General features: G+C 38.1%; 1 protein-coding gene across 1 annotated transcript; it reads right to left on the reverse strand.

Moving 5' to 3' along the window:
• Positions 1-2,347: 2,347 nt before the first annotated feature.
• On the reverse strand, positions 2,348-12,608 carry tomm70a (translocase of outer mitochondrial membrane 70 homolog A (S. cerevisiae)). Its single transcript, XM_074668957.1, has 12 exons — positions 12,279-12,608; positions 9,278-9,451; positions 8,004-8,130; positions 7,817-7,926; positions 7,580-7,728; positions 5,628-5,835; positions 4,816-4,950; positions 4,583-4,690; positions 4,353-4,469; positions 4,123-4,220; positions 3,897-4,019; positions 2,348-3,529 (listed from the first exon to the last, which is right to left on the reverse strand). The coding sequence occupies exons 1-12, from the start codon at positions 12,510-12,512 to the stop codon at positions 3,376-3,378; spliced, it is 1,737 nt and encodes a 578-aa protein (XP_074525058.1). The 5' UTR covers positions 12,513-12,608; the 3' UTR covers positions 2,348-3,375.
• Positions 12,609-15,265: the final 2,657 nt, after the last annotated feature.

The raw sequence follows: 15,265 nt of genomic DNA on the forward strand, positions 1-15,265 counted from the left end.
TGTCGTAAAGCTGTCATTTATCAGCTGAGATTTTCTGGTCGCTTGTTTTGACTGCAATTCTTAGTTTCAGCTTTCTTTTCATTTAAACCGCAAATGATGAGATGAACCAAGTGCGCAAGCATGAAAAAGTCCAAGTCAGTTTTTGGTCCCGTTATTTGGTTCGTCTACCTTTAAATAACACTCATTGAACTCATAAAGAACCCCTTTCTGTCCCGCAAAATCTTAACTTAATGGAACAAATTAAGGAAAATAAATAAATAAATAATAAAAATGTTATTATTATTATTATTATTATTATTATTATTATTATTATTATTATTAATAATAATAATAATAATAATAATAATAATAATAATAATAATAATAATAATAATAAAAGTCATACTTTTGACTGAGTATCTTATCGTTATGGTTTGGTTTATTTCAATAATATGACTTAACAGTTCAGTTTTGTTTTTCATTCACCAACAGAAATTAGCTTTAATTTAACTTTGATGCAGGAAGCATGTTTTAAAACTTCATGTAGAGTTTTTCTCAACATTATGTTGCTGACAAAAAAAAAATCATGTTTTTATAGATTACGTAAAGGCCATATGTATGGAGGTTGTTTAAATGTATCAGATGCTATATGAAAGCTGCAGATGGGTGTCTCAATCTATTAATTTATCTATCTACTTTATTTTACTCCAACTGCCAACTAAATAGGTACTTTTATATAGTACATGATTTATGTGTAGACTTGTTTTCTATGTTTGTGTACATAGCTCTATCTAATATTTACCTGTTAAGCTTTGCTTTTTTCAGCTCTTTATATTAATGGTAAAAATCATTGAAAGGCTTGAGGAAAAAATCCTGGATGTTTCCATGAAGCTTGAATTTTTATAAATGATTTAGATTTCCAACTTGTGATATTTCACCAAACTGTTTTAATTATATTTTCTGTTATTCATTAAAGGAGTCAAATAATAATTATAAAAAAAAAACATCAAGAACAACAACAGACAGATGCATGTCTATGTGATTATGTCTATACCAACAACCATCGACCAAGAGGAAGGGCCCCCTTCTTCCCTGAGACTTGATTTCAGGCTCACAATGAAAACATATTGGTTTTTATCAAGGATTCAGGGTAGTGGAACAACCCTATAACGGGTGTATAAAATTAGTAATGCCTTTAATGTTATTCCAGGGAGTTTTACCCTTTTGAAGTTTTTTTTTTTACTGTTAAGTTACTCTGTTTAATAGAACATAGCTTTCAGTCAAAACCCTATGTTAAAGTCTTTATTACAAGTAGCTTTTAGAAAAAATGATATCGACGGATACTTTTATTTAAGTCTTTAGCTTGGTGGTTATTTAATTAGGATTCATAGACATAGTGTGAAGGTGAGGATGATTTTTCGCTGTGGCTGACTAAATAATAATCACATCCAGCTGATGTAATATCTGTACAGCTTTCACTTGTGTCGTAACAGGAGTAAAACTTTGCGTTTGTATTTTGGTGCCCTCCTGTGGACAAAGCGGTCTCTCCCGTCATTCTGCTGCCTTGTACATGCGTGTGTGTACAATGGCTCCACAAACATAGTTTTCATCTGCAAGTCATAATGAGCTAGATTTAAATGCTTAAAAAAGTTGTTCCCATGCAGTGGGCTTAGAATAAAATTCATTTTCAATGTTTAACAAGCAAACTGATAAATATTTAACCTAATTTAAAAAGATTCAAATTGTTGGAGCTTTACCTGTTAATTAAGGCGTGTGCATGCAGAATGTTCTGTAACAGTGAAAAAGTTACTTCCTTTTGCAGGGGATGGGTGAAGCATATGTTTTTTCTTCAGAGATGGAAAAGAAATGATAGGCTGAGATTCAAAACATCCCAATAGTGTGTTTCTTATTGTCTGCAAGTTTGTGCTCATCTCAAAGCAAAACAGGCTTGAAGAAATGTGTAAAAGTGAAATTCATTCCAGGAACTTTATTAGGATTCATATTTTCTGTCACTTTGGTCACCTTATATATCGCTGAAGAAGACTGTTGAGTATACTTTTCATCCAAAAGACAAAACTTGGTGGACATTTGCAGAATATCTGCTGTTGTTGCAAGAGTATTTCTTAAGTAAATGCTTGTTTGATTCATGAGGAAATCCCCCTCATCAAATGCACCTCAAATGTATGATTTGGTTCCTTGTTTCCATACATCAATAAAATTTAGCCATTACAGCTGCTACATGAATGACAGTCACACAAAGAGTATCTGAGTTAAGTGCATAATCACAAACATTTAGCAGAGGTGGCTCATTTGTTTTTCAGACAGGATGGGTGCTACATGGGAACCAAATCATACACTTAACTTTGAGCTTTTTCTTTGAGTATGTGGGTTTTAAAAAAATAAGGCTTGAGTCGTGAGATAATTTGCAAAGGGAGGAAATTAGACAAGCGTCTTCAAAATGTGAAACCAAATGCAGCATGAAAAATAAACATTTTACAATACAATAGAAAATAATCATGTTTCTTAATTATAGTGAGCTAGGAAAAAAAACCTTGATATTCAATCCCTTGTGACAACTTCTAGAGGCAATTCAAAAACAATTTGAAAAAACTAAAGACATTATGTTGGTTTCTAATCCAAAGTAGTTCTTCCCCAAAGTCTCTTTTAGATTTTCTAGTGTTCAAGACAGCAAGAGCAATGCATTTACATTTATTTATAAAGTCAACATGCTGCACAGTTTGTAAAAAAAGAAAACAAGCAATCCCAAAATTAAAAAAAAAAAAACACTTCAGGATGCTAAGCTAACCTCTCTCTCAGTTTTCCCGTACTCATGGTATCAATTCCAGCATTACAAACACAAACATTAAACATTAGACTATCATTTTTATCTTGCATTTGGAACCAATGAAGTATGTTGCCATGTGGAAGGAGCTGGACAAAACCACTTTAAATCAGTATAAATTAACGAGTGAACAGTCCATTAGAACTATATAAAGCTCTCACAGTATTTTCTGTAAATTTAAAAGTGTCACAAAAGCCTTTAAGTCAGTAAAAGGTTCAACAAACTGCGCCTTTTTCAACTCTCTTACCCATTTCTTTTCATGTAGACAGTTATACATGATCACTCATGTATCTTTCTCTTCTTTCTGGTCATGTTACTGTTGAAGTTCCCGGCCAGACAAACCACTTCAACCACAAACCTGCATCTCAGAAACCCTTCCTTCTTTATAACAAACCCCTTTAATGTGATGTAAACACTGTATACATATAGTCAGGCTCTTCAGTTTTCCTCTTATAACCCCAATTCTTTTTTTTTATACAAATCAAATAGACAGTTGCACTTTTAACACAGTTAGGTTGAGCAGTGAGGAAATTGGCGATCAGTTGGCGAAGGAGTTACAGTGTCGGAGGCTTCAGACCGTACTTCCTCGCCACTTCAGTCTGGGCGTAGGCTGCGTCACATAATGAGTACAAATGGGCCATCTCCATCTCTGACTTTGCGAGGTTAATGGCCTTGTTGAACATGTCTATAGCCTTGTCCAGATTGCCCCTGAAAGGAAAGATCTTGGGTTACTTCAAGATAATAAAAGGTTATTCAGTAGCAGTTAGTTTGTCCATCTAGTTAATCAAACAGACAATTTAAAAACAATGGAAAACAAGACAGCTTTCCTAAAATAAAGCCAAAACATAGCGACAGGTAACAGTATGAGGAACATCATTTGCTCTTTCAGGATGCTTATATTTGCTACTCCCTTTACTTAAAACCAATCACAGATTTTTCTTAACCACACCAAGTACATTTTGTACTTTACACACTTGCTCAACATGTGCCTCGTATCTTTTGGACAGATGCCTGAGGTTATATGATGACTGAGATGAGAAACTCAGTGCAAAGTAATTGGAGCTGTAACTCTCACCTCTGAACTTCAATGGTTCCCATGGTTTCGTAGGCAAAGTCACATTTGTTGTCGATTTCTATAGCCTTACTGATGAGGTCAAGACCCAAGTCAAGGTCCTGTTTCCACTGGAGCTGTAACAAACTAAAGAGAGAATAAACATTTAGATATCAGGACATTACATACCACACATTATATAATCATAAAGCAGTATATCATTAATATAAACAGAGAAAAAAACATCTACCCCTTGTGGACATATGTGGTAGCATTGTCTTGTTCCAGTTCAATACATTTGTCGTACATCTCGTCTGCTTTCCCAAACTGCTGCTGATCAGTCAGAGCCTGAGGAATAAACAGTGTGTTGTGAAAAACATCAGTTGATCTTTGTGCTGAATGAGATAGAAATTAATAAAAGTTTTTAAATAAAGAGTGTGAATTCTGAAAAGCCAATTAAAAAAAAAAAAAAAAAGGTACCTGAGCGTACAGAGCGTAGCCCTCTGCACACTTGGGGAACCTTTTAATGACGTCCTCGAAGCCGTCCATGGCTTTCTGTACTTGTGATGGGTTGTTTCCAGTATATGCTTGTCTGTACTGAAGAGCACAACAAAAAGAAGAAAGGTTACAGCTTACAGTTGTGGTGTGTACAGAGATTAAAACTTAAACAGGATAAATACTCCTCAAGTGATCCTCCTTTGTTTACTTACAAGAGCAAAACATTTCTGTGCCTGAGCGAGAGCGGAGTCAGGCCTGAGCAGGATGCACTCATCAAAGTCTCCCACCGCCTCATCCACCTGGTCCAGCAGGATTTTCAGCTACGAGGAAAACAGGTGTTGGAGATGTTAGTGATTTCAAAAGTATTTGATAAGACATACCACAAAAATGTCAAACAGAGAGCAGGCCATCAATGTAGAGCCAATGAGATATGACACTGTCCTACCTGACCCCTGTGGTGGTAAACGTCAGGGTTACGTGAGTCGATCTCGGCTGCCATGTTGAAGTCCTGTGTGGAGAGCATGGGCTGCTGCTGCTGCATGTACATGCTGCCACGTTTGATCAGAGCGTTGGCTCGTAGCTGAAAGAAGGAGAGAGGCTGTCAGGTTGCAGACTTTAAGGATAATTAAGTAATCTTTGATAATGCAAGGACCAGCTATTTAAAAATGACATTAAAGACAGACAAACTCTCCCCTCTAACTTTTAAATAAATTATAAGTGGGGCACAATGCTTAAAAATGTGTTCAGGAATAGTTTGTTACCAAAATTGTCCTTCTTCAGAAAACTCATTTGACTTTTAGAAACGATAGTACTGCTAGAGATATTAGTTTGTACTAATTTAATATTACATACAGCCTCTGCTGACCCAAGTCAAAATGACAATAATAAAAATAATCCTCCAAAGCTGTCAAGGCAGCTTCCTGCAAGCCAGGAACTGAAACTTTAAAGATTGTGTAAAGACTCATATTTACTCAAATATCGAATTGAACAGAAAAGTTACAAAGAAGGTTTACAGACCGTTATCTCACTGAATTGGTTAAACAGTAGTGGATTGTGGTAAACATGACTATTAGCTGTTTTAACAAATAACAAAACTCTTAATAAATACATATTCTGTCATACAAACATTCATACACCTTACAAGAAAACAAAACAGCACAGTAAAAAGAGTTGAAACTTAATAGGAACACAAAGTAATTTTAAAATCATGTAAAACATGCATACAGTGATGTGAAGACAGTGTTTAAAAGTCTGTACCTTGACATTGGCGTCCTGCATGTTGATAACCCGGTCCAGGTCAGGCTGAGCTGCGGTGGCGTTACCGATCAGCAGGTAGAAGGTGGCTCGCAGCAGCAGAGCCTCAGCTGTGTATCGACCCTCTGACTCGATCTCCTTGGTGCATTCACTGATGATTTTGTCGTAGTTTTCTTCTTCCATGTACTGCTTTGCCTTCAGGTAGCCAGAGCTGGAAATAGATAAAGACACCGTTACAGGCTGTGAAGTGGGGGGTAAGAGTTTTCCAACAGTATCACAAACAGTTCGCTTTATAATGTTTTTTTCTGATGATCAAACCAGGTGAGTTTCATGTTAGTTTGAGGTGTGTGGTGCATCATCTGGTAATTACATCTCACTGCATGCACATTTTGCAATTAGGGCCTGTTTCACCACCTCACTCCAGTATCTCTCATTTAAAACTTTTTAACATCATGTAAACAGCGGCTCTGTTCACACTAAAGTCCTTAATGCTCAATTCCAATTCATTGCTTCAATCCCATTTTTTTGTTTGTATCATATTTTTAAATGTGGTCTGTCTGCATACTTGGATGTGAACAGCACAGGCTCCTGAAGTGACTCGCATACTACCTTAAACACTAATGACATCATGCACAGAACGGTGTTTACAAAAACAAACATGGCCCTGGGTTTGGGGGGCTTGTTTTCTAAAGTGGAGCTGCTTATTTGGGCTTGATATGCTGCCTGATCCCTGCCTACTTCTCCCCCATCTCTCAACAACGAAAAAAACGTGATCACGTACATAAGTTTCAATTTCTCTTCTCTCTGTGCGCTTCTCTCTTTCCCTGCTCAGCTATAAGTGTTGCTGCTCAGTCATGGCACTCAGGCTACTAATTAAGTCTAAAGCTTCACTATCCATCCACTGGCTGACTCCATCACTGCTTTTTTCCATGTCTGTGTTAGTTGAGAGTGACTCCCACCTCCATTTTTTTCATTAAAAAGTATCAGATTCAGTGTGACTTGGGCTGTTCAGACTTCCAAAATCAAAGCAGGTATGGGTCACATTTGAGCAAAAAAAAAAAAAATCAGGTCACTTTTAACTGCAGTGTGAACATAACCACAGACCTCTGATCAACAGCCTGAATTAAAGACACAAACATGGTCGACTCCTTATCACAGCAGATCTCTAATATTTTATGCATCAAATCGATAGTACAAAGATCTTGCTGCTGACCTTTACAGCTCTTCACAGCCTCTCTCTACACTACATATCTGATCTTTTGGTCGCATATAAGCTGGTACAAAGCCTGAGATCCTCAGGTCGAGGTGATAATGTGTTCTTAAAGCCTAGATGAAAACTTGTGGCGAGTCAAAGCTTCGAAGCTTTAGAGCAAACTGCCTGGAGAAATCAGGTCAGCCGAGTCAGCGATCACTTTACAGACTCTTCACGAGAGCGTTTCCAGACATCACCCGAGTTTACTGACCATCCTATGATAGTTGATTTTTTGAATTAATGGGTTTCATCAATACAGCCTGCATTATTCATTTTATTCACTTTAAGAAAAGTGCTCTGAAAATTAAAAAGAAGACCTTCTTTATGTTCATAAAACCTGCTTAGATTCAAAGAAAGTACAGCAAGCTGGAAGATTATTTGCATTTTCACAACAAAAAACACAGTTTTAACCAATTAATGAAATCAGACCTTTACAGGAAATTACAGAAAAATATAAAAGTATCTTCCTTCAGATAAAACAAACTGTGGCTGTATTGATCAAAAAGTCCCTAATAGTTTCTTACATTTGTTTTAAGTTCCTTTCACTCACTGTCCTTCCTTCACACTGTACCTTGTGTTGAGTTATAATATAAAAGTCAAGAACTGAAAGTGAAATGGCAGCATTGTTTTTGTTCCAGATTAGACTGAGTAAACAGCTTGCTTTAACAGAAGACACACAGACACTAAGTAAACCTCGTCTTACCTCTCAGTAACCTCAGCTGCCTCTCCCTCTTTGTCCTTATCTTCGTCTTTCTTTTCTCCTTTCTGCAGCGGCTGCGAGATGATGTCATCCGTGAATGAGCTGAAGTAGGATTTGATGAACTGAGGAGAAGGCATCATGGGCTCACGGTTCTACAGAAGAGAGTCAAAACAGAGAATCAGTTTACTCTGAACACGTGGAGAAGTAAAAATGACAAAGGGTCAGTTAGTGGATGAATACCTTGTATTTCTCTTTGGCCTTCTCTTTTCCCAGCTGTTTCAGCACTTTGTCTGCTAGCAGCATGCTCTGTTGGTTCTGGAAGGCCTCAAGAATACACACTGCTGTGACGTCTGAAAGGGAGCAACACTGACGGTGAATCAAAGTCACACATCTAAAATAAATTTGCAGTGACAGAAGATAGTCTTACCTTCTAGACACTCTTTCTTGTTGTCCAGTTTTTCCAGAGCTTTAGCCCGCCTGAACAGAGCTTTGACGTAACGTGGATTCAGCTCCACAGCCTTAGAGCAGTCCTGCACCACTTCTGTCCATTTCATCTTAAATAACAGAGACAGAAGTGGTTATCTTCTCCATCACTGAGGCTTTCAGAGGAGATTCACCATTTAACACAGTCACACGCCTGTATGGTTTCAGGTTTATACAAGACTCACAGTGAAAATGATCTCAGACTACATCAGAACTTCTGAAAATCCAGGAAAAAAAATGCAGCGCAAAGGAAAATTATGTTTTCAGCAGAGAGGCCTTTCTGTTGCATCCTTAACATTTTATAAACAAACTCTTCAAGCAAAACATATTCAACAGTTTTATAGGTGAACCTTTTAAAAACAATCCTGATATCGTTTTAACCTCTGCGAGCTTAACTATGAGTCAAAGTTTTTGAGTAAGGTAATGATTAACACAAAGCCTGCGATACACAAACCACAGAGGAGTAAATGGTGTTTTCTGTGAAGGTATGCCCCCACTGCTGGCTGTAACATATGGTGGAAAAAGAGTGAGTACTACTACAAGCGCTACAAGGCATCAGGACACATGCAAACCTCATTCTGTCCCAAATATACTCTCTGAAAATGATCAAAATATGCTCACAACTCTTCAAAAAACAGAGTAGTCCCCCTTGTTTTTTGTTGAAAAACTATACAATCTTCACAGAAAAGATTGTTTTGTATAACATGGTCATTTGCAGGCTGGGCAGACTTTTAATTTACTTGTGTTAATGTATTTTCATTGCAATCTGTGACATATTCCTTTGATATCTCCTGCCTCAGAGCTGCTCCAGACAAACTCTACAAACATTAAAAAAACACAGACACTGATATTTCAGGTTTTCCTTGCTTGGAATAGTTAGATAATGTCAAAAAGTGAGACTCCCTCTGGGACCCGGACTAACCTACCCGCTCCTGTTCTGTCTGTATTTTGGGGCATTTCTGTGCTGTCGCAACACTTTATTAGAATGGTATGTCTTAAGTCACTTTACCTTTATCAAACAATTCTGGATATCACACAAGATGCTACTTTTTAAAATTTTCAAAGCTGGACAAACAAGATTCTGATAAAAAACACCTTTGAAACGGCTACAGTGTTGGACAAACAGCTTGCTTTGACAGTGATGAGGACCCCTTAGATCTCTTAAAATACAAACAAAAACTATCATTTCTGTAGAGGTGAAGAGAATGTGTTACCCACCAACTGCTCGTAAGCTGCTGCTCTGTTCTGGTAAAATGTTGATAAATCGGTCTTCTGCTCGGTGGGGCAGAGAGCGATGGCCTCTGTGTAGCACTGAATGGCGTTCTCATACTTTCCAGCCTTGAAGTACTTGTTGCCCTTGTTTTTCGCTCCTTGGGCCCGATCCAACGGGCTCTAGATGAGAGAGAGAAAAGACAACATTTATTGATTAAATTATCCCCACATGGACTCAGTGGACTGGCTTAAGGCTCGAGGAGCCCACAGACTGTTTTCAACACAATTAAGTGTCCCTTCAGCATCTTACACAGTAATAGGATTTTGAAGTGGACTGAAAGGGTGTACTGCGGATTGAATGCCTTCAAACTGACAGAAAAGAAAATCTAAGAAACCACTCACAACAACTTTGCTCACAATATTAATGATTTATGAGTAGCAGCTGATACACTAATGCATGACCAAGAAACTGTTTATGTTTCTTTAGCTGTTTTATTCAAGCAGCAGACATGGAAGAGTATTTTGAAAGGACTAGTGTAAAGTGCAATTAAAATTTAACCTGGAAAAAAAACAACATCATGTCAATGTTTGCACTATTAGTGGTTTAGAGAACCCAAACAGACATGCTGCTGGAGAATCACAGCCTCACATTGGACACCTTCATGCATTTTTGTGACCCTAAGTAGCTGCAGAAAGCTTATATATAAACAGTTACACCAGGTACATGAAATATGATCTTGTGGCTCAAATGAATCCAGTCTCTTAGCTGCTGTGGCTATGAAGACTACCAGGAAAAGCTTGTATTTTCCTGGGATGAAGGCTCTGTGTCCCATAAGTCCTTTTTCTTTTTGCCAGTCCAGCTCCAGTGTCCACCATTTCTAAATAAATCATAGAAATCCTTTTCTCCAAGAAAAAGGGACAGCTCTTGCGCCTCACTGCTAAACTTTGTCAGTTGTCATAGGGACTTTGTTTTCAAATTGTGGATTATGAACAGACAAGTATATAAAAGTGAGACTCTTTCAATACCACTTATTAAGTCCTTACAGAGCCTTTAACCCTTAAATACTGTTTCAGTCAAATTTGATCTGTATCCTAGCATGCAGGGCTTGACATTAACACCGGCCAACCAGCCGAATGCTGGTGGATTTTGGAAGTGGCTGGTAACACCACCGCTCCCATTGGCCACTTTGGCAGGTTGAATTTTATCTCAAACATGGAGCAGAGAGACAAGCAAAAAGATGACTGATGATGAAAGCTCTGAGGAAATTTAATTTACCTCTCCTTCATTGTCATTCTCATGAAAAAAGAAATTGTTTTCTGAGTGCAATCGTTAATAAATATTTAAGCACAGTGTCTCTTGCTGAGTTTTTATCAGTTCAATTAATTCCCTTTACTATTTTATTATAAGCAATAACAAACTACTATTTTAATTACTATGTCTTAATAGACTGCATATTTTCATATGAAAGGAGCACAATGTTACACACAACTATATCATGATAATACCTGATTAAGGACCTATGGATTTTAACATTGATGTAGTCTTGTTTTGAGTGTGCATAGGGGTCATTTACATTTAAAGAGGTTGTAAATCTTTTTTAAGTAAACTTTAGCATGTCACCATCGGCTTTAATCGTATTGAACATAATTATCCAACAACAAATTGTGGCCAGTGGAAATACTGAGGGGCCAGTAACTCAGGGATACCACTAGCCACAGTGGCTGGTGAGCAAAAAAGTTAATGTCAAGCCCTGAACGCATGGATTGGAACAGTGGTGACCGAGTTCAAGGGGGCCTCAACACGGTCACGGAAAACCATGCTGTGAAGGTGACCATATGCAAGGGTTAAGTCACACTTTCACTTTCTTAAAATTGTGAAATCATGCCCTCACCCATCCTGGAAAGTTTTCACGGCTATGGGGTAAATTTTCACTTATGGTTATGTCTTTTGGAAAATTAAAAATTAAGATTATAAAACTATTCTTCTAAGAAAACATGAATCAATAGAATGGCAGCTATCCCATATTTCCCACGTCTGACGCTGTGACAACCACCTGTTTCATTTTCTATCTCTGCTTTAAGTCTCATTCAAATGACAGCCATCCCCGCCCCACTCTGCTGTCTGATAACGTTAGCCAACATGCCTCATACTGTAACGCTGAGACACGCTTGTCAGGTTGCTCCCACGTTTGCTTAAGGGCTATTTACTAACTGCACTGACATGTTCATGTCCACGATGCTTGCCTTACCCTAGCAAAGTGTTAACAGCTGTATCAAGGCTAGCAAACCTAGCAGGCTACCTAGCTGCATACATAACGTTGGCTAACGAGAGCGCTAGGTAGCGATTCAGCTCAGCTAATCCACCGCTCTGCACCGGTGTTCTAACAGATTACGCTCCTTGGCCAAACAGTGCTACTGTGGTGTATGAACCAACAGCACAGACCCAGTTCGTAGTATTAAGGTGGGGTTTTTCATAGCAAACGGGAGTAAGTGTGCTGTATGACTAATACATTTATAATTCGGTGGTCTTTTAAACATCTCTTCGGAAGAATTCAAGAGAAGCGTTTCTCAAAAGCCACACACCCTCCATCAAACAGCACATCTCGTTACGTAACATAAATCAGAAAAATTTCATTATAAGAAAAGTGGAGCACGTTTGGTACCCTATAACAAAATTGTAATGATTTTGTTTTAACAACTAATATCCTCCATTAAATTATGCCCCAAACAGTGACCAGCACTCAGTGGTGTGGCACAACGCATGCGTACTGCCAATGAACATCAAATCTCGCTAGGACTCAGTATTCGCTAGAACACCTAGACGCTATCGGCCTAGCTGTCACTGACTGTCAGAAACGTTAGGTGTCCTTGACTGTACTGTAACGACAATGACATGTTTCACTTGAAAAGCTAAGATTCTCGCTGTAGCAAGACAACCCATATCAGCGTGGCCAATGTAACATTAGAGGCAGAGGAAAGAGGAGTCTCTCAGCGGCGGTAACGATACCATGTTCTCCTGCTCCCGGCTGGCTCGTGCTGCGCCGTCTTGGCCCTGCACGGGGCTCGCGCTGCCTTCAGGTGTTTTCCTTTCCCCGGTCCCTTTCCTCTCCTTCGTCCTGCTGCGGTTCCATAGGTAAACCGCTCCTACTCCCAGCACTATGGGAGTCCCGACTAACAGGGCCAGCTGCCAGCGGGGTAGTCCAGTCCCGGACTGCGGCTCGACTGGCTTTGAAGCAGCCATGATCTACAACCGAGCGATAGTTAGCGAGCCAGAACCTCCAGCATACAGCGTGAGCGAGCCCGCTACTTCTTCTTCGCGTGCTCCTAGAAGAGGTCACACGGTCACACCGAGGTATCATGGGATACCAGTGAACCGTCCAGGGCTGAGTGTAGATGTAGTACGTTTGCGGTATGTTTGTAGTCCAAACAAAAACCGATTACGTAAGAGTTTAACAATTAAGTACAAGTACATATTTACGTGAATGGAAATAATAAAAAAAAAAAGCTTTATAAATGTTATTACTTAAATACCTGGCATTACAATGGTACATCATTTAATCTTTAACACAGTTTATTTAGGGTTTAGTTTAAAGAGGGTTTTTTTTTCTGTAACTTAAAAACTCTTCAAAAGTGAGTTTAGTTTTTGCACGCTTGTAGCATAACTTTAGTCCAAACAATATCTCAGAAAAAAAAAAACAGCCCAATAACAGGAACAAAATCACGTGGGCTTCATGTACATTAAACACAGCTTTTGTCATTTATGCCAAATACATCATATAAAGTTTTTGAATATGTAATTTATTTCAATTTTTCATTGGTATGCTATGAAAACTTTAACAGGTTAATATGCCATAATTAATAAATAATACAAGTTTATTGGTTTTGCTACATTAAAAACAACCAGAAGGAAAACAATGCAACAGTTGCTCATGCTTTTTCCACCTGACAAGATTCTTACTTTTGTTGTATTTAGCCAAGGGTGCATTTCACTTAGAGAAAAACATCTGAAACTGTCATTTCTATCATACACAAGCTTGACCTGAGCCTTTTTAACTTCATATTTCATACTCCTTTGTGACTCCAAGTTAGCCATTAATTTTACAGGCTGGTTACAGTAAACAAAATCTGCTCTTTTTTGCAGTAAAACCTTTAAGTAATTTTTTTCTATGCCTGTGCAGCTCCACTAGGTGGCAGTACTGCTAGCTCTCTCGTTAAGCCACTTTCTTAAAACTAATCACACCAGTGAGAGAAAGGACGATGTCTTTCTTTTTTTAAAGATATTTTTAGAGATCACAGAAAATGCTTACTCTTGCCATAAAGGGTCAGTAAACTGTTTGTTGTTCTGGTGAAGACAAAAAAGTTTTTCATCATCAACACTCTTCACATTATCCAAATCAATGAGCATTAATAAATTCAATTTTAAATGTGTTTTTGTGTTCATGCCAGGTTTGGCCTCCCCTCTTTCCTCTTCAGAGCACTATGCTGGTCTCTCCGGACACTGCTGGACCCCAAACACTCAATTCAAGCCCACGGCCATCTGTCCTCCAACAGTGACCAGCACAGAGTTGACCTCAAAGTCAACCGTGTTCAGCTGGTTAGAGGGAAGCATGAGTAATGAAGAGAGCACAACACCAACAAACAAAGACCTTTCTTTCAGGACATTTATTCCCTCTGTGGAGATTATAAAGCTGAAGGTCTGATGAGTAATTTTAACCAGACATGTACACAGTTAATTTCTTTTCTTTTGTTTCTTTTTTCTTTTTTTTTTTTTTAAAAAGCAACAAAAAACTTTTTATTCATAATTAAATGAAGAAGGGTGTAAAACGCCCTTCATTTGGAAAAACCTTTGTGTTACTCTAAACCCACATTTTATGATGGCAGTCCTCTCCCTTTGTGGAGCATGTTGTGGAAGTGTTTTCAAAGCACTGAATAAAAATAATTTTACACTCTTTTTGCCTGCTGTCCTGTTTTCTGCATTATGGGGGAAAATCTAAAATTGCATGCAGCAGGATAATTTTTCATTCTTCTGTTATCTTGATTGAAAACTGTTCAAAGTTTGGTTCCTCCTCTTTCAGAAGCTCAAAACATTTTTGCTGCCATAAACATGAAACACTGGCACGGCAGCTTGTTTTCAAAAGCCATTAAATCAATACTTCCACTAGAGCACAGCTCATGATGAGACACAATAACCTTGCATGTTATGTGTGCCTCTCTAATGAACCAGCAGCTGATAGTGTTGCATCATAAACTGAAAAGTAGAAGCCTTGAGCAAGCAGGCATTCATAAGTCTATTCAGTGTTTTCCTACAAATAACATTAAACCCAGAATATAAGTTGACGTGGTAAATATGATGCAATCTGTTTTGGGGAAAAAGGTTGAAGGTTGTTTCAACTTTGTTTAGCAAAGTCTCTGTGCAGCTGTGTAAGCTCTTGGGAGTACCATCTGTTTTTCATGGATGAGCTTAGGCGCTGTGCTGACCCACTGTCTGAGACCACAGTACACACAATCATGACATCCCTGTTGATCACTTCTCTTCAGGCTACTTACAGAGTCTTTCCAATAAAACTACTCTACAGGGTTCAACCACTATTTACATTAAATGTATGATTACAAACTAATGAGGGGGGAAGCTGCTGGAACTTAGAGCTGCTTGACTTGTCTGCATTGTTGTGCTTTGCATAGGGAAGCACAAAACAAGCAGCACAGCATGTTGTTTATCTGGCTCATTTAGCTGTGTTTCTGTTTCTTTGTTTGTTTGTTTGTTTTGGAGATTTGTGAAAATGACTATTAAAAAGAAACTAAGTTTGTCCTTAAAAAAAAAGTAACCCATTAAGCAATCTGGATTAAGTTGATTTCAACGATGGTGTTATTGATTTAAAAAGTTTTTATTCCAGTTGAACTGAATAGTCCTTCTGATTACATGATTCATGTGGACAAAGTCTTATCAACCCTTTTTTAAGATAAAGCAGAATGTTTTAATTTTGGTCATGTTCA

The sequence above is a fragment of the Halichoeres trimaculatus genome, unplaced genomic scaffold (assembly GCF_033239565.1).
Source record: "Halichoeres trimaculatus isolate MK-OKI-2021-1 unplaced genomic scaffold, fHalTri1.1 fHalTri1_scaffold_4, whole genome shotgun sequence".
Taxonomy (NCBI): Eukaryota; Metazoa; Chordata; class Actinopteri; order Labriformes; family Labridae; genus Halichoeres; species Halichoeres trimaculatus.

Excerpts from the sequence above, each read along its gene's own strand:
- tomm70a (XM_074668957.1), bottom strand. The coding sequence starts at position 12,512 with ATGGCTGCTTCAAAGCCAGTCGAGCCGCAGTCCGGGACTGGACTACCC. Across the intron at positions 4,691-4,815 it reads TTTACCACCACAGGGGTCAG|CTGAAAATCCTGCTGGACCA; the intron begins GTAGGACAGTGT and ends TTTTCCTCGTAG. Across the intron at positions 4,020-4,122 it reads ACCACATATGTCCACAAGGG|TTTGTTACAGCTCCAGTGGA; the intron begins GTAGATGTTTTT and ends TTCTCTCTTTAG.